The sequence below is a fragment of the Etheostoma spectabile genome, chromosome 20 (assembly GCF_008692095.1).
Source record: "Etheostoma spectabile isolate EspeVRDwgs_2016 chromosome 20, UIUC_Espe_1.0, whole genome shotgun sequence".
Taxonomy (NCBI): Eukaryota; Metazoa; Chordata; class Actinopteri; order Perciformes; family Percidae; genus Etheostoma; species Etheostoma spectabile.
In genome coordinates, this window is record NC_045752.1 from 18234568 (window position 1) to 18260106 (window position 25539).

General features: G+C 40.3%; 1 protein-coding gene and 2 long non-coding RNA genes across 5 annotated transcripts in view; 2 read left to right on the forward strand and 1 right to left on the reverse strand.

Moving 5' to 3' along the window:
• Nucleotides 1–17362, reverse strand: part of iars2 (isoleucyl-tRNA synthetase 2, mitochondrial) — a 54326-nt gene extending 36964 nt beyond the window's left edge. The window contains exons 1-23 of one of the 3 annotated variants that reach the window (XM_032499885.1): nt 16948–17362; nt 16003–16125; nt 14739–14892; nt 14514–14662; nt 13672–13721; nt 13429–13535; nt 13059–13146; nt 12484–12599; nt 12173–12342; nt 11860–11950; nt 11572–11723; nt 10587–10747; nt 10233–10335; nt 9099–9192; nt 7744–7824; nt 6673–6781; nt 5127–5229; nt 4777–4899; nt 4551–4682; nt 4353–4459; nt 4052–4197; nt 3717–3907; nt 2815–2959 (exon numbers count right to left, since the gene is read on the reverse strand). In XM_032499885.1, coding sequence (XP_032355776.1) covers nt 2815–2959; nt 3717–3907; nt 4052–4197; nt 4353–4459; nt 4551–4682; nt 4777–4899; nt 5127–5229; nt 6673–6781; nt 7744–7824; nt 9099–9192; nt 10233–10335; nt 10587–10747; nt 11572–11723; nt 11860–11950; nt 12173–12342; nt 12484–12599; nt 13059–13146; nt 13429–13535; nt 13672–13721; nt 14514–14662; nt 14739–14892; nt 16003–16125; nt 16948–17208 — 2956 coding nt within the window. In that variant the 5' untranslated portion in view covers nt 17209–17362. Of the gene's footprint in view, nt 1–1445; nt 2342–2814; nt 2960–3716; nt 3908–4051; nt 4198–4352; nt 4460–4550; nt 4683–4776; nt 4900–5126; nt 5230–6672; nt 6782–7743; nt 7825–9098; nt 9193–10232; nt 10336–10586; nt 10748–11571; nt 11724–11859; nt 11951–12172; nt 12343–12483; nt 12600–13058; nt 13150–13428; nt 13536–13671; nt 13722–14513; nt 14663–14738; nt 14893–16002; nt 16126–16947 lie in introns of those variants that run through there. The other 2 variants (XM_032499886.1, XM_032499887.1) reach the window with 2 other exon arrangements.
• LOC116669826 (uncharacterized) lies at nt 6067–20019 on the forward strand. The gene is made up of 3 exons (XR_004326864.1): nt 6067–6239; nt 8068–8072; nt 20007–20019. It is a non-coding gene; the product is annotated as an uncharacterized LOC116669826 (long non-coding RNA).
• On the forward strand, nt 16794–17248 carry LOC116669827 (uncharacterized). Its single transcript, XR_004326865.1, has 2 exons — nt 16794–16852; nt 16910–17248. It is a non-coding gene; the product is annotated as an uncharacterized LOC116669827 (long non-coding RNA).
• Nucleotides 20020–25539: the final 5520 nt, after the last annotated feature.

Sequence of the window (25539 nt, forward strand, 5' to 3'; positions counted from 1 at the left end):
CTACCACAGAGGGCGTGTCAGCTGGATTTAGTATAGTAGTAGTACTATAGTATAGTGTATCAATAAAGTGAAAAAAGCCATAGTGTAGTGTGTTGAAAAAAGTTATAAAAAGTCATAGTATAGTATGTCAAAAAACGTCATAGTATTGTACGTCAAAAAAAGTCTTGAAAAAAGTCATAGTATAATATGTCGAAATGACTGTGACAATGACTTACTAGTCATACTAAAAAAAGACAGTACAGTATGACGAAAAAAGTACGTCAAAAAAGGTTTAAAAAAAAGTCATAGTATAGCATGTAAAAAAGTTATAGTATGGTATGTTGAAAAAAGTGGTAATAAATCATAGTGTAGTAGGTTGAAAAAAGTCAAAGTACAGCATACAGTATAGTATGTTGACAAAGTCAGAAAAAAAGTCATAGTATGGTATGTCATAAAACGTCATAGTATAATACGTAAAAAAGTCATAGTAAAGTATGCTGAAAAAAAGTAAGTGTATACTCTGTTGGAAAAAGCCATAGCATAGTACGTTGAAAAAAGTACACAAAATGGCAAGGGCCAGTATGTCAACAAATGTCATAGTATAGTACAATGAAAAAAGCCATAAAAACGTCAAAGTCATAGTACAGTATGTTCTTAGTATGTATGTATGTCAAACTTTTTAAAAAAAAGTCATAGTATAGTATGTCAAAAACTTTCAAAAAAAGTCATAGCATAGTTTCTTGAAAAAAGTCATTGTACTTACTTGAAAAAAGTCAGTGTAATCAGTATGTACTGCATATACAATGTCGGAAAAAAAGTTATAACATAGTGTGTTGAAACATTCATAGTATAGTACATTAAAAATCATTACATAGCATGTCAAGAAAAGTCATAATACAGTACGTCATAAAAACTCATAGTTTAGAATGTCATTAAAAGTTATAGTATAGTATGTTATAAAAAGTCATGGTATAGCATGTCATAAAATTCATAGTATAGTACGTCAAAAAAGTAAAAAGAAAAAGTCATAGTATAGTATGTCATAAAAGTCATAGTACTTACTTGAAAAAAAGTCAGTAAAATCAGTATCTATAATACGTCAAAAAAGTCTTAATATAGAAAAAGAAAAAAAGGAAAGTTCTGCTGGTGAATTTACTACTTCAGAAGTGTAATCACATGCAACGTTTGACACGGTCAACAAAGAGAAAGATGATAAAGGGCCTCTCTTTCGTCAATGTCATGGAGATGTTTGACATTTCTCCTTCCTCTTTTCCTCTAATAGTCAAGACATAAATCATATAGACCTTATTTTTTATTTATGAATGCAGACAGTACTGGACTAGCTGTGCCTGTACACATCTTATTCTACACCAGCTGCTCCATAAAGATGTTTCTCAAAAGCTTAGATGTTTATGTTGAGATGATGACTTGTTTTTGGCTTCTTGATTAATTCAGCAGACGCTCATATGTTTAGAGCTAAAACTCCATTTATTTATAATTTATTACATTTTTTTATACACCTTCAACTTTATGGGAAAGTTTACAGGGAACAGGATTTATTATACAAAGGTAAACGATCACAAGAAATCCACACCCAATATAAATTCTCTACTGTTGTCACATAGTGACACTCATTGTAATGAATTTCTTTTCCATGTAGTTACACATTTAAAAAAAACAACTGACAAGCCCCCTGAAAGGCATTCCTTCTAGACTGAAAGAACAAGTCAATATCTTCAATTCCCAACTAAACATAAAGTACACAGTCTTGCTCATGCTTCATCAGATTGTTTGGTGGTACAACATCAAATGTATGAGCTCCACATTCATGCCACAGCAAAGTGACCAAGGCCGACTTAGACATTTTGGTTTTAGAGTTCACACCTGCTGTTCTAGGAAAGTGGGAGTGCATACAACAGTGAAGCCTGAAGCAAATTTAGTGAAGTATGCATTGGTATCTGCTATTAGGCCGTTCTTTCCCAAAGCCAACCATGTGCCAAGCTGCAGGTTCTTTTAACTGACAGTCAAATAAATGAAAAAAAAACAGAGTGAAGCAGCAGCTGATTTGGATTCAGTTTTACATTTCTCAGGTGATGGCGACAGGGATTGTAAATCCTGGTCTCTATTCAGCTTTCGAGGAACTTCACCCAGAGCAGAGAAATAACACAGCCAAGATGATGTTTGATGGTCGTCACAGTGACAGCACGTGTGGCCTGTCAGTTACCCTGTGAGACGACAGTTTGGCAACGCGGGCACAGACAGTCTGCTGAATCTGCAGTGTAGCGACGGCAGCGCGGGCACCGGGCACCAGAGGTGGGAACTGCTGCTATACTGTAGGCACTGTCCTCTTTGATAACACCACCTGACAGGACAGATACATACACACATATTAAGTATTTTCAAAGTCATTGCTGAGTCACTTTTTGTCCATAATAGTATATACCATAGTGCGTTTTCTCTATCTCTGAATAATTATACTGGGCAGGGCTGTTGCCGGTTTTGATCTAATCCTCTGAAGTTAACCTGCAGGTTAAACATACAGCGTAGGTTACCATGGTGATGCACGCCACTAAAAGGAGCCAGCTTGATGATACCAGAAACCCAAAGATTGCTGGCTAACCCGTTAATCTTGCAATGTGATACATGCCCCAAGGGTAAATAATAGCGTTAACAATGGCTCCAGTGCATTTAGGTACCACTTTGATGACATAGTGGGCACAGGACCCTGACACTGGCAATGTTCTTAGAGACACCTGTGTTTGACAGATGGAAATGTCTGCTGGGATAAAGGATACTGCAACATTACATCACTATCTTAGTGTAAACATTCCTCACCCTCCAGGTTGATGAGGAAGGTGCCGTGGCTCAGCAGGGCGTCTGGGGGCAGGTCACGGGGGAGCTCACTGGTCAGGCTGACCCGCGCTACCATCATCAGCTCAGCCAGCTGGGAGGAGGTGGAGGTGGCTTCATCTTGTAGAGACTGGGAGAAAGTACAGAACGGTATGAGTTTGTATTTCTGCAATTCCTTTGATACATGAGTGCAGCATATTTTATATATTTGTACTTTTCTATTTATTATATATTGATAGTAATGTATACATGTGTTACATTACCAGTGCAAATTGTCACACCTCTTAAACCACGATACAGTAAATGTCAGATAATTTATCAACAACCCATTGCAGACCCATTTAGTTAGCCCATTTCTATCATATCATCTTATAAAACATTATATATAATATTCAATATTATGTGTGCATGATTTTAGCACTCTGGAACTCTGGAATAAGTAAAAAAGAGTTTAACAATTCATCAGTCATTTCAAGGCACGGTGGATTGCCTTAGCATTTGTACATATGAATTTATACAAATATAAGGTCATTTGTTATAAGCAATGTTTTTCTAGGTTTGTGGAAGATTTAGGTGCAAGTATTCAACAGAGGGTTAAGGGGTCCTCACTAAAGAAAATATTAGGTTTTCAATAAAAAAATTTAACATCATTTTTGGACCATTATTATTACCATATCTGTGTCTAAAACGTTGTCTAGAGCAGAAAATGAATAAATAACTGGGGACCATCTACAATCATTAGATCTAAGAAAAGTCATTTAAAGTTTGTTTGTTTGGATGCTCCCATGGATTTTACATTCATTCCATTTAGGTGGTGGCTTGGGTGCTACGCCTTTTAATGGTAGGGGAAACCCTGTATAGTGATTTGCCAACACCATTTGATTTACCTCCATGAGTTCAAACAGCAAGCCTGGTTCAATGGCAATGGTGAGGTCGTACTGAGCTGCATTTTTGCCTGGAATGGACGACAGGAAGGAGTCCCTGATGGCACAGGCTCCTTCAACTGCTTCCTCCAATCCTGGACGCCGCCACACAGAGCTGCTTTTGATCCAGCCACTTTTAAACAATGTCTCTTTTTCTGCAGAAACAATTAGAGCTAGTGAATACTTAGCAAGCAAACACATACTGCATTTATAAAAAATATATATACAGAGACTGTGTGGTTGAAAACCCATGCAATTAAATGGCAATAGCTTCACAAAACAAACCAACAGACACATACCGTCATGCCCTGGTGCGTGTAGGTAGACCTCTTCGGCTAGATGTGGCAGGATGGGAGCTATTGATCTGGTCACTCCATCCAGAATTTCCTCTAAAACGGTCTGACATGATCTTCTGCCCAAAGAGTCCTCCGGATCACAGTACAATCTGATTGAAAGAAGCAGACATAAAGATATAGATAGAGGGAGGGACAAAGAAGGACAAAGTGATGTGGGAGTTTAAAAAACAAAAAGGTGATGCCAATGGAAGAATACAAGCACAGCTAAACCAAACATGGTTTGTTTATTGTAGCAAGCCTTTACCTGTCTTTGATGATGCTGAAATAAAAGCTGGAGAGGTCTCTGGTGATGAAGGCTTGGAGGACACGGATGGCCCTGCCCGCATCAAACTCACTGTAGGCGTCCGTCACCTGCAGACACATACACACTTCAGTGGCTTTCTTTCAACCAGCAGCTGATGCTGCTTAGACTGAGATGAACCAGTTCTACACCAAAACACACCTTGATGCTGTACTCGCGGAGCAGGTGCAACATGTACTGATCAATGTAATGCATCTCTTTGGGGTCCACAGCCTGCACACGTGGGTCAAAACCGTGCAGGTTGCCAAGCAGGAACTTCAGAGTGTTCCTTAGCTGGGAGAGACGTAAAAACAGAGTGTGAAAGCAGTGAGGATCATTTGTAGAAAATAGTCATGTCACTTGTACTACGTCCTTACTGCACTGGTACCTTGCCGATGCTGTCTCTGGCGGAGTTGAGTGCAGTGGGTCCGATCTGAACCTCAGAGAAGACGTTTGACTCAGCCACCCACCACCGTAGCACATCTGCCCCGTAGGGTGGCATTGTGGCGTCCTGAAAAGGACGGCACATGTGAGAAAGTGTGTAGGAGAAACAAAACGTGATTCATATTTAATTGTGGTTAGGATGGTCAGTATTCAAAATTGGAATAGCTTAAGCTTCTAAAGCAAATGGAGTCTTTAAACAAAGTTAGCTACGCCTTACTTAGGGTCCTTTCAGAGCAGAATAAAAAGCTACCTGACAATTCGCCGCAGGGTTCATCATGTCTCCTCTGACCTTACCTTCCCTCCATTAATGACTGTGTGAGGATCCACAACGTTTCCTAGAGACTTGGACATCTTCTCTCCTGTCTCACTGACTGCAAAGCCATGCACCACCAGAGACCTACACACAAACATACAACAGATATCGTATATCAGAAATATTTAAATAAGGCAAGAGAGACTAGTACGACTGACGTTTTTCAATGATAAAAAATGATGTTGGCCCAAAAAAAGAGGTTTTAGTTGATATTTGCATGTGTTGGAGTATGTAAAAAAAAAAAAAAAAGTCATAGTATAGTATGTCGAAAAAAGTCATAAAAAAGTCAGAGTATAGTATGTCAAATAAGTCTGGAAGAACATGCATATTCCAAACGAAAAGGAAGTACATCAAAAAATAGTCATAGTATATATAGTATGTGAATGTAATTAGGGCGTTACTGCAAAAGAGAGGCTGCCTCTCAGTGAACCTTCCCTAAAGAAATAAAGGTTAAAATATATTGAAAAAAGTCACAGTATAGTATGTAAAAAAAAAAAAGTTATGAAAAAGTCATAGTATGGTATGTCTGTCAAAAAAGTAATTGTATAGTTTGTCAAAAAAAGTGATAAAAAAATAGAATAGTATGTCAAAAGGAGTCATAGTATAGTATTTTGTAAAAAAAAAAGTGATAAAAAGTCATAGTACAGTACATTGAAGTGCTGCTGAATCAGCATACAAACAATTATGGGAAATGTAGGATGAAGTGTTGGAGTTTGACCCATATTAAAAACCAAAAGTCATAATGTCAATCCTTCCACCTTCAATTACACCTATTCTTTTTTTTTTTCATTGTCTCTTGTGAGTGCCCCAACTTAAAAAAAGTGCATTAACAGAAAATTGTTGGAGTAGCTCTTAAAACATCAAAAAACTAGAATCTCAAAAAAATTGTAACATTACTGTCATTAAAGGGTGGTTCAGAATTTTGGACATAAGAGCTTATTTTCAAGTTAGCCAGTGTGTTTTTTATCAGTGGAGAGAGTTTAACACTTTTCATCCAGTTCTTCCTTCCAGTTGCAGAGTTCACTGGTGCTAGGCTAGCGCAAGTCAACAGCATCTGCCAGCCTTCCATTAAAAACAGTTTTACCCACTCCACAGTATTTGGTGTACTTATAAAATAAAATGCCAAACTAGATGTAGATCTGAATGATCGCATTACATTTTGAGGGACTATATTCTCAGCAACGGCGGAATTTTACTTTGCTCCTGTTAGTAGTCGGGACACCTAGCTAGTAGAACCGGCTTTCTCGGTTGCCTATCACTCCGCCGCTGCTGTAGCCTGTGCTACCAACTACAGGGAAACAAAGTGTAACTATTGCAAGGGTAGTTTTACTTCTAACAAGTGTCACTATCTATGACCAATCACAAACTTTTTGTGTTCTTAAAATGTGTATCCCCTACACTGCAGTCATTGGTAATTTAATGTAAGATACAATTCAGTCTAATTTATTTCTATGTCTCTGGTAAATGTATTAACAGTGATTTGCTGTAATTTAGATATAGCAAACAGCAAGTGGATAGGTCACTCACTTGTAAGGCGCTTTGTTCCTGACGGCTATGCTGGTGAGCAGCGAGGACTGAAACCAGCCTCCAATCTGGTCCTTCCCTTCCACATACGCATCTGCCCTGGAGTCTGACTCTGGAGGAGAGCAAGTTGCAGAAAAAGAGAGGTGAATAGTTTTAAAGCTCATGCCTCTAAAATATTAGGTAAACAAAATGGTTAGTGCATGTGAAGATCGTTCCAGAGGAGAGAAATATCTAGAGAGACCAGCCAGTGTTAGTGTGTAGACTCAAACATGCCTTGTCCAAATAGCCTGTTTCATCTATTTCGGTAACACTTTACTTGACATACTGTACATAACAGTGACAAGACACCGTCTTGAACATATGACACAGTCGTGACACATGAACCCTAACCCTAACTTGTCACGACAAAACCAAATGACACTTACTAAAAAAGAAGCGTTATGTCATAAACCTTTTATGACTTGTTTATAATGTTTATAACACGTTCTTGACAGTGTCATGTCACTCTTATGTAGATACCTTCAAGTACATTGTAACCATCTATTTTAAGATAGACAGCAATCTGAAAGGCACTTGTTGCAGCCATGGCATCACAGGCACAAAGAACTTTCAGCCTCTTCTATCTCTTTCCTGAACCAATCCACAGAAAACACTAATGGTAAAGAAGTGCAGAGTTTGGGCCATTCCTGGAAAAAGAAACAAACTGCCACAGAGAGAAAGAGAGGTGGAGGAGAAAATTGAGGTGCTGTCTGAGTTCCTTGTAGTCTCCTACTTCCACATTTGGTACATAAATAATCCTCACAGCATTTTTAAATGCACTATGAAGAGTATTAATCAATTCACTGAATGGGACTGAATGTATTTTTTCAGTATTTAGACACTGGAGAGGTGCTGTGTAGTTCAGTGGTAGAGTGAAGATGAGAGATGCTCTTCTGGCAAAACAGATGTAAGCAAGTCATTAGAGAACGTTGATAAGAGGAGTAAAAATGCCTGAGAAACAGACAAACAGAGAGGGCCGAAGACATTGGACGACAGAGGCAGCTGTGTTGGCCGACAGGCAGGTGATCAAATAACCTGTGACCCGAGGCTTGCGAAGCGGAGCAGGGAGCCAGCTGAGACGAGACTCAGGCTCTTCAGTGTCTCTGTCCATCTCCTCTGGAAATGACAACACAACCACAACAGCAACATGAACAGGTCCACCTCAGCAGGTCACTTGATCTTGTGTTCTGATTCACAAGCAAATACATCTTCACCTAAATCATTTTGTCATGGACTGGCCAACCTTAACACATTATTATTTGCCATCCACAGAGTCACACCACTAGCATGGCGAAAAGAAAATAGGTGATTTTTCACAACCTGCCTCTTTATAAGGCTACTAGACAAACCTCTGGAGAGGAACAGTTTACTGCTGTAGATAAAACACATTGTTTTTCTTCCCATACTGGCACACTTTGGTATGTACTGTTTGAAGACTTACTGCAAGATTATGTTAAAAGGACAGTTCAACCCGAAATACATATTTTTCCTCTCACCTGTAGTATTTTATCAATCGGGATAGTTTTTGTGGGAGTTGCCCAGTGTTGGAGATATCGTCCACAGAGATGTCAGCCTTCTCTTGAATATAATTGAACATCTAGTTCTATTATATCTGATAGAAGGCAGACATCTCTACCGCCGATTTCGCCAACACTGGGAAAAATTGCACCAAAACTATCTAGATTGATAAATAACACTACAGGTAAGAGGAAAAATATGTATTTGTGGTTTTGGGGTGAACTGTTCCTTAAAAGGTGGTTATCTCTGGCAGTGTATCTGCAATATAAATGAGTTCACTGACTCTATTAATGTTACGTTGCAGACACCTGGTAATAGTATGCTGAGGCCGCACTGCCTTCTAATCCAGCTTTCTGGTCAGCAAACTACTGCTTTTGATTACAATACACTTTGTAAAGCAACTTAATTAGTAGACTGTGTAAGTCAAGTGTAAGTAGATTTCTCAACAATAAAACTAATGAAGGGAGAGGTGATTAAAGGCATCTTGAAAGCTGGCAGTCATTGAACTAAGCTGGAGTGTTAACTGCTGCTATTCGGAGAACAACCTTGATGAGTGTCATTGGAGAAAAAGCAGTGTGAAGGAGCAACATCATCACATCAGTGTACAAATATCAACGTTGTTGTAGATTATGAAAACTGGATGAGAAAGATGAGACGAGAGGATATGAGAGTTAAAGCATTTTGCAGCTATGGGCGTTAGTTTTCAACAAGAAAATACCATTATTAATAAAAGGAAGTAATAGTGTATTAGTGTTAGGGTTTCTCTGAATTTACAGTCTTTCACTGATGCTGATTCCCGCAAAATTAACTAAATCTATTTGTACTTAGTATGACATGCATAACAGGAGAGAGTGAAGTAACTTCAGATGTACCTTCCAGTACAGCAGCCCATGAAGCTCCACTATCAAACCAGATGTCGAGGACGTCTTCTCCCCGAACGTAGTCAGTCACTGGACCTGCTTTACTCTGATAGAGACACACACAAAGGAAAAGGTAATGGATGAATGACTGTAGTTGGTCAACAGAAAATTGATGACCATATTAATAATCACATTTAACGCTACATTGATTAGTTTATAACTAAGGGCAGAAGAACTCAAACTCCTGACAAAAACATCCATCTTTAGCTAGAAGTTGTTCCACTATGTCCAACCGGGTATTTGTCAGCCGGCTGGGAATGTAGTGTACCGTGGCTTTATCAGTTAAAATGCCACAGTTCTGCAGAGTTGGGAGATAGTTTTTTGAGTTGTTATTAGATAAATTATTTCATATTACTTTCAGTAATTCTATTCAGTGTTGATATTAGGGCTGGGCGATATGGAGAAAATCAAAAACCACACTATTTTTGACCAAATACCTTGATATCGATACCGCAACAATATTGTAGTGTTGACTATTGGTGTTTCCACAAAATATTTACACAATGAGATTTTTGATAAATAATCATCAGTAATGTGGATATAATGAGTAAGTGGGTAAAGGCAAATAAAAGAACAGTTACAACAGTCTGGTGAGTTCAGAAAATGACATCACTTTACTGTAATGCAGCCTTTAAAACCAGGAAAAGACACCACTTATGCCATAGTACAAAAATCTAAGACAATATCTAGTCTCATATCACAATATCAATATAATATCACCGATTTTAAAATCAACAAGACCATTATTCAAAAATGAACATCCTTCTGTATTGCAGAAGACTTAAAACTAGCGATTAAGACCATGAATTCATCAAGAAAATGTTTACTGACTGAGGTAATAAATCAAGTGAGAAGTAACTTTCTCATTGACTTCCACAGAAACCGACTTCCTATTGCAAACGCACGTGTCTCCCCCTGCTGGAATTCAGATAGAAAGCAGGTTTAAAGCACTTCTGCATTTGCAGCACTTCGGCGAACCGGATGCTTTGTCCATTAATATTATACAGTCTAAGGTTCAAACCCACAACTCGTTCCTAACTTAATTTCACCCTCACATGCACACTAACACAAAAACAGTATGCTGACCTTCTTGAGAACAGCTTCTGGCAGCAAAGTCTCAACAGGAAGCTCCCACCAACAGTCACTGCCCTTTTCTTTGAAGAGCGTTGCTATATGGGACACTGTGTGACTGCAGAAACAGGAGGAACGTTTAGTAATAAACTTTATTTATACAGCATTTTTCTTGCTTTACGTGGTTGAACCGCGAACAAAAACATGTCATGACTGCAAAGAAATAAAATCAGCAATACAAAAAAATAAAATACTTAAAAGTTAAATAAAAAATATATACTTGTTAGAAAAGTGGGCATGTGGTATGTGTGTGTATCCAAGCATGTGTACGATGCAGTTTGTCTGCACATGTGGTGTGTATCAGCTTACTTGTTGATGAGAGCCTCTCCAGTCTCTCTGTGGTAGAAGACTGGGATTGGGACGCCCCAGCTTCGCTGTCTGGAGATGCACCAGTACGTCCGCCTGTCCAGCATGGTCAACAGGCTGCCCTTCGCCGACTCAGGCAAAACACGCACCTTCTGCAGTGCCTCCTGGACACACACACACACACACACACACACACACACACACACACACACACAAACACACACCACACACACACACACACACACACACACACACACACACACACACACACACACGTTATTTGTGCCTTTGGAACAAACTATAATGTGAAGAAAGTCCCTCACTTGAAACATAAACCACATTCTTTCCTGGAAACACCTTATGTGCACAAGAAACGGATTATATTTGTCCCCTGTCAAATAAAAATATGAGCTTAACATAAACTAGTCTGACCATAACATGTCTTCCAGCTGGCAGTGTTAAAAAGGTTTGAAGGGTGGCTCAGACAACCCCTGCCAGAATCCCCACAATTATTATGTTAGGCATGGGTAACTCTCCATAAGATCATCTGTCAATGCAAAGCAATCCAGCCATTAAGCTAACTGAAATAACACCATGCCAATCTCTAGGTAAGGTGAAGGGTGTGTGGGGTTGGTTTAATTCCAAAGGCCAAGGGAACTTTGTCAAGATGCTTTAGTATCCTGGATCCATAACATAACTGGCCTTAAAAATAAAAATCTGCCTGCCTCTATGGGAATTTAACATAGGGGTCATGCCCCCTGTATTTTAACAAAGAACATTTATTTATTTACAATACATTATTCGTTCACAAAGAAATCTGGTGTCCATAAAAGGTGGGATTTTTTTAATTTCTCTTTTTAAATTAACTTTAGCATGGGTGTGTAAACTTATGCAATCCACTGTATATATGTGTGTGTAGAGCATTACCAATAATAATAATAATAATAATAAAAAATGTAAATGACAAAAAAAAGTCTTCTAGTTTTACCTTGGCCTTATCTTTAAGTGACGCCGTGTTGATAAACCATTGTTTGCTGGGCCTGATGACGACAGGCTGCTTCGTCCTCCAGTCATACGGGTAGCTGTGGACACACTGCTCCTCCTTCACTAGAGCCCCAGACTCCTTCAGCATGCAGATCACTAAAACAGGTCAATCCACATACACAAACATGAAAGGAAAACAAAAAAACGCAGAATGGTTTGAAAAACACCGGGTGCACTTACACATCCACATGGGCTAAGTAAGTATCTTATTGTGTCATATATTATGCTGTACCTTTGTCAGTGCCTTCACTCATAACAGACAGATTCTGTAGCTCAGGGCCGGCCAGTTCAGTGAACTTGCCGTCCTCATCCACCATACACTCCTTTGGTAGAAGAAAAACATGCAAACAGTTACACTGCAACACAAAGCGTACTTATCCGCATCACGTCAGCCATATCTCACCTTTTTTACTTGCTAAATGACTAAAACAATTAATCCCTTATCACAGATGTCGTCTACTTGCATGGCGCTAAAACCACTTTCAGGAAACAATTTCAGGAAAGGTTGACATTTTGAAAGAAAAAAAGGAAAAACTGTAACATACCACTGACAGTTTAAACTGTGAAGCCACGCTGTAATCCTCCATGCCATGAGCTGGCGCTGTGTGGACCAATCCTGTTCCTTTTGCCATAGTCACATGATTGGCCGGCAATAGAAGCACTTCCTTGTCAGGAATTGTGGGATGTTTGCAGACTCCACCCTCAAGTTGGGAGCCTTGGTACAGAAGGACAGGGGATATGAGCATGGTTACGTTTGTAACTGACAAGACACCTCTCTCCTCTCTCTCTGTGTGTGTGTGTGTGTGTGTGTGTGTGTGTGTGTGTGTGTGTGTGTGTGTGTGTGTGTGTGTGAGACCTGTAAAGGTGGCTATGCTATCCAACTCTGTGCCCAGCAGCGCTGCCACGCTGGCTGTGCGCTCAGTGGCCACCAACAGCAGCTGAGAGTTGTCTGCCCTCTTCAGCACAGAGTACCTGCAAACAGAAAACAAGGCGCTTGCCTTTACTACATTTGGTACCACATCACATTCGTATCACAGACATAATCTGTATTGTTAGTCAAACGTTTTATCACTGGCCTTTTTTTTTCTTCTTTTTTTTTAGAATAAAGACATTTCCCGATGAAAGCTTAAGACCAAAAATCTGACAATGGTTTACAGACAGACGTGATTTTTTTTAACATGTCCTTTAATGTAAGACAAACAAAGTTTTTTTTTTTTTTTTTTAATTGGAATTTTTAACTCTTAAATATCGACGTGGGCATCGGCTTAAGAAACCTAGTGTTGGTCAGACTCTGTAGAGCAATCAGGCAATTTGCCAAGTGCTTTACAACACAAAACAAGAAGACTGTGCTGTTGCCCCACCTAGCTCCTAGTAATCCTCAGGTACAGCGTAGATTAATGAGAGCTGAGCCATGTCTGCAGAGACACTTACTGGGCTTTGGGCATGTAGCAGACGGCCTGGTTGGCGGGAATGGTCCAGGGCTGGGTGGTCCACACCAGCACAGAGACACCTTTCAAACCTGTTGAGGTACACAAACAATACACCCATGCACTGTTATTAGATTTTGCACCTGGTCAGAAGTGTAATATTTTCTAAATAGAATTACTGCCTAACAGTTGTACGCCTCCGCAAACTAGTCAAGTTGCAGTTTACATCCATGTCTATGTAGTCAAAGGCTTTGTGAAACATACATGTACATTATACATGTACATCCTCAAAAACATAATGGCTCCGGCCACAGCTGGCACAGAGATGTTTAAAACCTCAATTACCTGTATGTGTGAGTGCACATTTGTATTACCTTCTGAGGCTATTCCCGGTGGCAGTGTGCTCAGGGGGAATGTGGCATAGATGGCTCTGCTCACATGCTCAGGGTTGTACTCCAACTCTGCCTCTGCTAAGGCCGTTCTATAGAGACACAGAGACAACAATAAAGGACACAACAGGAGCAAAAGCAGTTAACATATGTTGATATAGAATAAAATAGATTAACATAGTGATGCATCTATGCAGCCACCTCTGCATTAGCATACTAACTCAGTACCTTGATGAAGGAGACCAGAAGACTGGCTTGTAGTCCTGGTAGATGAACCCCTGAAGAACCCAAAGATATATGATATTAAAATGAACTCAACAAAATCCAAATCCCATTCCTGTGCTACTGTAAGTTTCTGTTGCTTTCCGCTCTCAAGTTGGACAGTTTCCAGCCGTTTCCAGCAGCCTTCGGGCGGAACAGGAAGCGACAAAAACACTGTGGTCCAATTCCAATTTAATAAAAATGTTATCAGACACACATCAGCTTGTACACAGTCTCCAGTTGTTTCTATTAAGACAGAGCAGCTGTCAAAATGCTCTACATGCGATCTGTTAATAAACAACAGACTGTATGTGATCTGAACGGATTAAGTCTCTGGTTTCTTAACGTCACTATCAGCCCCACAGCATGTTTGTACAGAATAAGCCTTTAAATCAGAAATATGGCAGTTAAAATCCCTCTGGTTCAAAAACAATAAAAAGTGTATTTAAAACGTCCTAACGTTGAGTCGATTCTGAACCAAACAACTGTTGGATCAGTTGAGAGGCCGGCATTTCCCAGCATGCTCCGGGTCCGCCTGGGTCTTGCAGTCGGTGAAAAGCAACTGCGCAGCCTTTGTCTCAAACCCGCGGCCATCTTGCTCTTGTGAGATTATCGTTGCCCACGTGTGCATGACGTCAGAGCAGGTCGGGATCAAGTCGGACACAAATCTACCCGGCATGCAACGGGCGACAATCGCCGGTGATCGATTCTGCTCCGACCTGGCTCATCTTGAACGAGCCTATTGTTGCAATAGCTACTTATTTTACTATTGCCAACATAGGTTTGCTGAACAGCACATCATTGCCCACCTTGCTGTGCATCTCTTGAAAGACTTTCAGCTGAGCAGCCTCATAGGCTCCATCATACGTGTAGTAGCACTGGTCCCAGTCAGCCATCAACCCCCAGCGCTGGAAAGCAGCCTTCTGACGAGCTATGGCCCCGTCTGCAAACTCCCGCGCTGAATGGAATGAAAACATTACCGCAGGTGCAAATCTAATAACGGACATGTTCATCCAGTTTCTGACCCTCGTTACCTTTCTGTCGGATCTGCAGGGGACCGAGGCCGCTCGTCCCCATCTCCCCCAGAGCCTTCAGCTCGATGGGCAGACCATGGCAGTCCCATCCTGGGATGTAGTGGACCTGCCGCCCCCTCAGCATCTCAAAACGGTTACGGATATCTTTCAGGATCTGGACCAAACAGTGAATTGAATGTTCATTTTGGCAGTGTTTGAGTTGTTTGAGCCGTCGTAGCTATCAGAAAAGCATCAGAAAGCTTAGAACTTAATAATAATAATAATAATAATAATAATAATAATAATAATAATAATGTACACTTTATTAATCCCACAAGGGGAAATTACAATTTCCAATCTGTTGCTTTTACACAAGTTACACACAGGCCTGAATTACACACACATGCTCAGTACCTATACACGCACTAATGGAGAGATGTCAGAGTAAGGGGACTTTACAGCAGTGGCTAAATCATACTGAAAGTGTCGATGGCAGCCAACTCTTTTCACTTATCTTACTGTGTTACTGTATGGGGCCACAATGGGGCCGGACAACAGTCAAACCCATCATATCCTTATACAGACAAGCACTGAATTTAAAGGATCAGAAACCAACAATGTGGCACCACTGTTTGATTGTACAGAAATGGCTGAATCTCATTTCTCACTTCTCACTTCTCAATGTTGATAGCTTTCTTAGGTTTTCTTTTCTTAAACTTATTTTTAAATGCGTAAATAATCTATCTCTAGCACTAGCTGGCTGTTTGCGCATGGCTCCCAGGGGTCATCCCGGGGTCTGGGTAGAGGAGATGAACCTTTGGCAGCCCAGGCCCCTCACTATCGGGGTGGGTATAGGTGAGCAGGTGCAAGCAGCTGGGTGCTTGGGGTTTGTGCTGTTATGTGATGTGCTGGTTTGTGTAAAGTGGTCTCAACTTTGTGAAATGATGTAATATATTGGTATACAATGTACTTGCTAGATAGCTGTGTAACTCACACTATGTAGTTCTTTTAAAAATTGTATTTGGATTATTTTTTAGAAAGGTCTGACCAGGGACTGGGGGTGCAAATTAGCCTATTGGCTAGAACATTTTCATGCAACACATCTACACATATTGTTATGGCATCGAATGTAAGAATTATGCATGTAATAATGTGCGCTGCATTGTCCCTGACAAATAAACTGATAATAATAAAAAAAGTAAGTCATAAATATTATTCTTTATAAAAGCACCATAAAAGCAACAAAAAATATGAAAACACAACAAGCACACTGTTAACTAATCACCTTATTGAGTGCATGTCCTACGTGAGGGTCTCCATTGGCATACGGGGGTCCATCATGTAGGCAGAACGCCTTCTTGGCCTTCCTCTCTCTTTGCCAGGAGTACAAATCTGCAAATCCACACTCCTGCAAAAGTAGAACAAATTTATATTTTTCATGAGACAAAAAAAAATATTATTAAAATTGAGCCATCTGTAACAGTGCTTAAACATCAAGATAATGTACATTTTGAGCTGTGCAAATCTAAATATGTATACACAGGCAGATAGTGGGTGATAAATCACTTATTTACTGTATGTATAACCAAACCTAAGTTTATATTTAAGCCGTGATCTGTCAGTCAGACATTATTTTCAGTGTGCATAACCTAGAACGGATATCAGGCATTTGCAGCTGCTGCCCGGAGACTCTGGAACCAGTTACCCCTTGATATTCGCATTGTTTCAGACTTTGGAATAGTTCAGCTTGTCAATAAGAAAATATGCATTTTCTTTATGTATGCACTGTAAATAATGGCTGTAAAAATCTACAGTTATTTACTTTAGATTTCACAGTAACACTAGCCTACTGTATATGATTTTTACAGCAGAATGCTGTAAAGTTTACATTACAACCTTGTCAACATCACAAAAATCACAGTAATCACAAAGTATTACAGTTGAAATCACAGTAGTCAAAGTATTACTGTAAAAAAAAAAATCGAAATATTGCCAGTATCGTACTTTAAATAATAAAGTAAACTACTCTATTTTTACTTTTTTTTACCTTATCTTAGCTTATCTTTCTTTTAACTCATAACAGCCTTTCGAAGTATCTGATGCATGCCGATCTAAGGAATGAAACCTAAAGACATGTAAAGTATGAAGATGTTAGGTCATGTGTTCCAGCGTGTCCAGATGTCAACGAGCAGGGGGAACTAATGATTTCGGCCTCTATCGTTCGTCGTACCTGCTGTATCTGGAGTTCTCGGTCCAGCAGCTTCTGTCCAGTCAGTTTCATTGGGAACTCGGTCCGGGGAAGGAGCACTGAGTCTCGGTACAAACCCTGAGCAGGGGCTGCCTCGGCGGGCTGAGCGCTGCCTTCTCCTGAACTCCCACCGCGGGTGGAGCTGAAGGAGAGAGCACGGTGGAGGAGGCCACCTCCCCGGTGTGACCTCCGTCCCCATCTCGCTAGCGTCTGGCTTACTGCCGAAACCCGGCACAGCAGCATGGAGGGGCGAAGTAGCTCTGTGGCCAAGCAAAACCACAAACACTGAAAACTGTTTGGTTGTTTCTGAGTTGTGACAGTACGCAGTGTCGTGTTGTTATATTCCGCCCTTCGTGTAGTGCTGTTTCTTCCGGAAGAAATTGAAGAGGGGACAACTACGGAGGCCCATTTGGACGGAATTTGCAAATCAAATTAGGTCGAATTCATGACAGTGGTGCAAGCGTAAACTGTTCTATGGGTACAAGCGATTACTGCATACACAAGAGGACGATATTCATCAATCTGTCTTCAAGTGAAGCAAATTGAATAGTTAGGCCTACTTATTTATTTATAGATGTATATTATATATTTATTTATATATGTTTTACTTTGAAGGTTTTACCGGAAGTATGCGTATATCATCATCTTAATCTTGACCTGGTCACAGTGCTGGACAATCTGAACTTTGACTGCCATCTAATGGTCAAAGTGACGAACTACAATGCCCAAATACATTAGCACTGATTACTACTAATGCATATTTACAATTTAATACATCTTAGTGCTGAAGTTGACTTATGTCTTAAGTTCTTAGAATAATGAGTATCCGCTGCCCTTCAGTGGTTACAATGGGGAACTCTATATTCTTCAGTTGGAGTCATACTGCATATAATGTAAAGTATTATAATTTTCCATCAATTTTTCTATTGATTATCATGTTATTACTTATGTTGATATTATCTCCATTCATAATAAACACTCACATGGTTGACCAGAATATAAGAAACAGTCTTGTTTGATTATTTTATTTTGAAGGTCTAACCGGAATTTTGCTAAAGCTGTGGTGTCCGTCTTGACACTAGTAGGTTTGACTTCTCTCGTGTGTTTAGAATATTTTCAGTGGGCTACCATCCAGTGGCCCCAATGACTACAACTGCAGTCTTAAGCAAAAATCATACTCACAGGCCGCAGAATATTTCATACAAACATTTTCATTGTTAAATAAATAAACAGACTATTCTGTGATTGTGCAACTAATTTCGTACTGTGTTTCGGTGAACTGTAGCTCACCGGTTTGGACAGTCTGCTGACCAACAGGAGCCTTTTTGATATGAAAACGTTATCAAATGAAAAGGCTATTATCAATTTTAGCGCGAAAGTTGACGACAAGAAGCTTGTTGATAACTGGACTTTGAAAAATCAGAGTCGTTCACGTGCGCTTGATTTGCTAATGTAGTACCTTAACTTCCCGACAACACCTGAACGCAGCGCGACAGGGCTCCGCAGGTGGTATAGATTGGCTGATGAGTCACAGGGGTATAAAAGGCACGAGCATCTCCTCTTTCATTCATCGGAGACTAACTGAGGACCAGAGCAGAGCAGCTGTGTTCCCACTCCACGCCAAGATGAAGAAGATGTTTGTAGCTTACCTTGTTGCTCTTCTGGTCGCTCCCCATCTATCTCAACACAGGTTAGTGTTGGCTCTCTTCGGTGTGTTATCTGTTTAGTCTTTGATGGAATAGCAACACGTTTTGGGGCTGAAGTTGTAAAACTTTCTCCCTGCTTCCTGACGAGCTCTGTCTCAGGTGGTCCGTCTCGTAGAACTGTAGGTAATAGACTAAGCTAAACATGAAATTGGCTTTCAAAATTATAAGGGATGGATTAGGTAATGTACAAGAATTATGAATAGAAGTTAATGGGTATCAGTTTTGACATGCGAGAACTAGATCTCAAATTTGTATAATTCTGAACATTTTTAAAACCCGTTGCTGAGAGTCTGGTTTCCACGGTGAGTTGCATAGTGGGTGTAGTTAGTCTTGTCTACATGTTGTAAAATATTGCTTTTGTAATTGCAGGTGGTGCATGCCGCTTGGAGATCAGTGTATGTTTTTTTTTTTTTCTTCAAATTTTTAACCTCAATGCAGATTATGTTCTTGTATTCTACAATTTCCCATTTTGCACCATATTTACTCTCACAGGCCACCACACCGACGACCACCTCCAACACGACCACCCATGGAACGGCTGCGCGCGGACCGACGCCTCCCGCTGTGCTGCTCCCGCTGGCAGTAGCAGCCTCTCTCCTCAGTTGGTCCTGATAACCGGACTGATCCAGAGAGGCTACTGGCACAACGTTATCCAGAGAGCCGTTCTTATGAAGTCCTTTCTGTCCCGCGCACCTTTTGGATGACACCAGAAACTTCCATAGCCAGGGACGCGTCTCGGTTTTACGCACCAACCAGAACGCACCCTGCTCTTGACGTTATGCCCTGGACTAGAAAATTCCAGTTTTCTGGCAAAACCGTTTGTTATATAGGGTGGGGGATAACACTTTGTAGCAGGTACATACCCACCACGCTTTAAAAGAAAAAACAAGTTGTATAGGTCTAAATGTGATTGTAAAGTTTGTATTTTTTAATCTAATAAAGCTTTAATGTGACCTTGATTTGAGTGTTGTATAACTAGGTAAGGGTTTTAAGGCAAGGAACAAACCTGCGCTAGTGAGTACTTGACGTTTGCTGTGACACCATCCACAGGTGTGGCATCAATGGTCTTTATATTAGATGGCACAATTATTGCGCAGGTGTGATTTAGGCTGGCCATTCTATAAAGGGCAGTTTCCCTTTATTGGAAGGGGTCAAAACCAGTACCAGATGTGGTCTCTTATCATACCTACAGTTAACGAATACTCTCTTTCTGGCACTTTGGAGAAGTGTCCAATCCACGGATTAACCCTAACACAGATTTTTTTTTTTTTTTTTTATATATAGATCCCCCCCCACCCCCCCAGAAAGTAGAACTGCACATTTTAGCATGGCCAGCCCAAGGCACACATGTGCAATGTCAAATCGGCATTTTGATAATCCATCCAGGTCACAGGTGTGGCACATCTCGTCAAAGGAGAATTGCTCACTAACAAAGATTTGAGAGAAATGAACCTTAACTGTATATAAACCGCCTTAGATCTTTGAGGTCCGCTCAGAAAAAACTGGACAGAAGTGCGTTTTTAATTTTGTTCAGTGTAGAAGGCCAAAGCACCTAGGATACTCGCGCGCTGCTTTTCCCTTTTATTCGATTAGAGACGGGGGATAGACCGGAAAGGATGACACGCCACAAAGGGCCGCGGGTCGGATTCGAACCGGGACGGTGTGGGACTCCGCCTACATGGGGCGCACGCTCTCAATGGGTGAGCTAGAGGCCACCCCTTCAACTTAAAGAGAAATTGAATAAACCTGAGTAGGCTATATATTGCATAAAACGTTTAACAGTTGCCTGTTTGAATCGGTTTACTTTGAAGGGTTTACCGGAAGTACACATACATCTTGACAGTGGTAGTCTGAGTTTTGACTGTCGGCTAGTGGTCAAAGTGAAGAACTACAACTCCAGTCTCGTAGGAAAACTACATTAACTGATTACTATTGCAGAACTGGTATAATTACAGGTTATTAATAATTAACATATATAAAATAAAATATTAAATGGATTTGATTGCTGTTATGTGTGACTTTTAGTGAATTAGTTGTTACTGCCCCCACTGATATTCACCTCAACGACGAAATTACCAATATAACTAATATTAAAACTGATTCTTATTAAAACATTATTAGTCATGTTAATACTTATGGCTCTCTGTTCTAAAAACACATACAACTAAACACTGAATATTAGCAACTCAGGGGCTGTTTTATTTTAAAGTCGCCGCCAAAATTGTGTGCATTTAAAGATAATACATTATCACAGTTAATAAATCGTAGTGCTGGACTTATGTCTAATGTTCTTAGAATAATGAGCGTCCGCTGCCCTTCAGTGGTTATAATGGGGAACACTTCTTCAGTGGGAGTCATACTGCTATTAATGTAAATTATTATAATTTTTCTTTCAATATTTCTGTGTATTGTCATGTTACTACTTGTGCTGATATTATCTCCATACATAAAAAACACTCCCATGGGTGAACAGAATGTCAAAAAGTCTTGTTTGGTTATTTTATTTTGAAGGTCTAACCGGAATTTTGCTTAAGCTGTGGTGTCCGTCTTGACACTAGTAGGTTTGACTTCTATCTTGTGTGTTTAGAATATTTCACACAAACATTTTCATTGTTAAATAAATAAACAGACTATACTGTGATTGTGCAACTAATTTCGTGCTGTGTTTCGGTGAACTGTAGCTCACCGGTTTGGACAGTCTGCTGACCAACAGGAGCCTTTTTTAATATGAAAACGTTATCAAATGAATAGGCTATTATCAATTTTAGCGCGAAAGTTGACGACAAGAAGCTTATAACTTGACGTTGATAACTTGATAACTGGACTTTGAAAAATAAGAGTCGTTCACGTGCGCTTAACTTGCCAACATGGTAACTATATTTCCGACAGCACCTGAATGCAGCGCGACATAGGCTCAGCAGGTGGTATAGATTGGCTGATGATGTCACCAGGGGTATAAAAGGCACGGAGCATCTCCTCTTTCATTCATCCGGATACTAACCTGAGGACCAGAGCAGAGCAGCTGTTGTTCCCACTCCACGCCAAGATGAAGAAGATGTTTGTAGCTTACCTTGTTGCTCTTCTGGTCGCTCTCCATCTCATCTCAACACAGGTTAGTGTTGGCTCTCTTTCGGTGTGTGTTATCTGTTTAGTCTTTGACGGAATATCAACCGTTTTGGGGCTGAAGTTGTAAACTATTTCTCCCCTGCTTCCTGACGAGCTCTGTCTCAGGGGGTCCGTCTTATTAGAGCTGTGAGTAATTAAGTCAACGTTATTTAAAAGGAACCTGTCACAGACAATAAGGGTCACAAAGTGCTTTACAGTAAAAACAAAACAGAAACACAGAATACTAAGCCATGTTGCTAGTGAAAAGCTTGTCTAAAAAGACATGGCTTGAGGTGTTTTTTTTCCACAGAGGAACTATATCTCCCAAATTTGTGTAACTCGCAAACTTTTTAAAACCCGTTGCTGGAGAGTCATGGTTTTCCACGAGTGAGTCCTGCATAGTGGTGTAGTTGGTCTTGTCTACATGTTTGTAAAATATTTGCTTTTGTGTTTTGCAGGTGGTGCATGCCGCTTGGCGATCAGGTGTATGTGAATTCTTTTTTTTCCCAAATGCATATTTTAACCTCCAATTCAGATTATGTTCTCTGTATTCTACAAGCTTTCACATTTTGCACCATATTTACCTTCACAGGCCAACCACACCCTGACGACCACCTCCAACACGACCACCCATGGCAACGGCTGCGCGCGGACCGACGCCTTCCCGCTGCTGCTGCTCCCGCTGGCAGTAGCAGCCTCTCTCCTCAGTTGGTCCTGATAACCGGACTGATCCAGACTGCTGGACTGGCCACAACGTTATCCCGAGAGCCGTTCTTATGAAGTCCTTCCCGGCACTTTTTGGATGACACCAGAAACTTGCCATAGTCCAGGACGCGTCTCCGTTTTACGCACCAACCAGAACGCACCCTGCTGCTGTTGACGTTATGCCCTGGACTAGAAGAAAATTCCAGTTTTCTGGTAAAACTGTCTGTTTATATGGGGTGAATGCTACATTTGTAGCAGGTACATGCCCACCACGCTTTAAAAAAAAGAAGCTGTACAGGTCTAAACGTGATTGCCAAGTTTGTTTAATTGTCTTTTAATCTAATAAAGCTTTAATGTGACCACATGAGTTGAGTTTTGCATAACGAGGTAAGCTTAATGGTTTTAAGGAAAGGTTCAAACCTGAACGAAGTGCAGTTCAAATATCTGTCTGCATTTGAAGTGGACTGGGTTAACTTTCTGAGCCTTACACCAAACACTTATACTGAACAAATTATGAGGACGTTTGTCCTGCGCTCAACTCAGACTTTTCGACGTACTCGAGGCTTATTTCTCATTTGTTCAAAAATCTCTGCTAGTGTTTAACGTTTGCTGTGAATCCATCCACAGGTGTGGCACAAAAATGCTAATTAAACGGTATGATTATTGCACAGGTGGGATTAAGGCGAGCCACTTAAAAGTGGGCAGGGGTTCGAAAACCAGTTGTGTTTTCTCCTGTCGTAACCGACTTGAAGGCTCTCATTCAACGCTGTCTGGCACTTTGGAGAGGTGTCCTCTCCACGGATTAATTCGACACTGGCTTGTTTTCGGACCCCGGACAAGAAAGTAAAACTGCACTTTATTGTGGCCAGCCTGAGGCACATGTGCATTGTCTAATCAGCATCTTGATGATCCATCCACCTCACTGCTGTGGCAAAGGAGAATTGCTCACTAACTGATTTGAGAGAAATAAGTCTTTAGTGTAGCCTATGTAAACCGCCTTAGATCTTTGAGTTCAGCTCAGGAAAAATGGGGGGGGGGGGGGGGGGGGGGGGGGGGAGTTGCGTTTATAATTTTGTTCAGTGTAGAAGGCTAAAGCATTTAGGATTATCTAACGTTGCTTTCAAACTTTTTTTTTGTGGGCGGAGCTTTTCACTTTCTACTCTAGTGAAAGTGGTTAGACGTGTGTGTACCGTCTATGGGATAGACGGGAAAGGATGACACGCAGAAAGGGCCGCGGGTCTGCATTGGGCGCACGCTCTTACTGGGTGAGCTAGAGGCCACCCCTTAAACTTAACTTTTAAAGCACAATGGAATATAAAGACCTGAGTACTTTATAATGCGTAAAACGTTTAACAGTTGCCTGTTTTGAATTGTTTTACTTTGAAGGGTTTACCGGAAGTACACATCTTGACAGTGTTGGAGTGTCTGAGTTTTGACTGCCCTCTAGTGGATGAAGTAAAGAACTACAACTCGTCTCGTAGGAAAAACACATTAACTGATTACTATTGCAGGTACTGGTATAATTACGGATTATTAATAACTTATAAAATATATAATTAAATGAATTTGACTGTTATGTGGGACTTTTATTGAACTCAACAATAAACTTACCAGGTTAACAAATATTATTACTGATTCTTAAAACTAACAATATTATTAGTCATTTTAATACTTATGGCTCTCTGTTCTAAAAACGCATACAACTAAACACTGAATATTAGCAACTCAGGGGCTGTTTTATTTTGAAGTCGCCGCCAAAATTGTGTGCATTTATTGATGATAAATCTTAACAGTTAATAAATCGTAGTGCTGCACTTATGTCTAATGTTCTTAGAATAATGAGCGTCCGCTGCCCTTCAGTGGTTACAATGGGGAACACTTCTTCAGTGGGAGTCATACTGCTATTAATGTAAATTATTATAATTTTTCTATCAATATTTCTGCGTATTGTCATGTTACTACTTGTGTTGATATTATCTCTATACATAGTATACACTCACATGGGTGACCAGAATATTAGAAAGTTTTTTTTGGTTATTTTATTTTGAAGGTCTAACCGGAATTTTGCTTAAGCTGTGGTGTCCGTCTTGACACTTGTAGGTTTGACTTCTCTCGTGTGTTTAGAATATTTTCAGTGGGCTACCATCCAGTGGCCCCAATGACTACAACTGCAGTCTTAAGCAAAAATCATACTCACAGGCCGCAGAATATTTCATACAAACATTTTCATTGTTAAATAAATAGACTAGCCTATTGGCTATTCTGCAGCTAGTGTTGTGCGATCTGCTGACCAACAGGAGCCTTTTTTAATATGAAAACGTTATCAAATGAATAGGCTATTATCAATTTTAGCGCGAAAGTTGACGATTCACACCCACGTTAACTTTATAGAGACTTAATAACTTGACGTTGAGAACTTGATAACTGGACTTTATAAATTAGAGTCGTTCACTCGTTAACATAAACTATATTTCCGACAGCACCTGAATGCAGCACGACATAGGCTGCAGCAGGTGGTAGGCCCATTGACAGTTTTTTCGATTGCTAAACAACAGTGGGCACAACTGGAGCCACATGTGCAAAACTCGAACTACAGTCTGCACTACCAACAGTCACCTGAGCTCAACGGTTCACATCAGCTGCAAAACTCAGTCCAAGGAACACAACTCTTAACACACGTCTCGAAACCCTCTGCACACCTTCACTGAGATAACACACACTGTCCCTCAAACCACACAGTTACCCTGTGTGGTTTGAGGGACAGTGTGTGTTATCTCAGTGAAGACACTAGAATCCAACACCAATACAGAAATTACAAACCTTTCATCTCTGCAGTTTCAATAACTTGAGTGACTTCACACTACTCAATAGTTTCTTCAAAGAAATGATATAGATGTTATGTAATATACCAATTTCCATGTAAGGTAAACAAGAAGGAATGAAAATCAGACGTTTGCTTCAATGTAGTACTTTGTGTCCAGTAATTCATAGAATTACTGGAAACATAACTAAAGTAATGTAGTAGTAAATGTATTTCGTTGCATTGTACCTGTACATG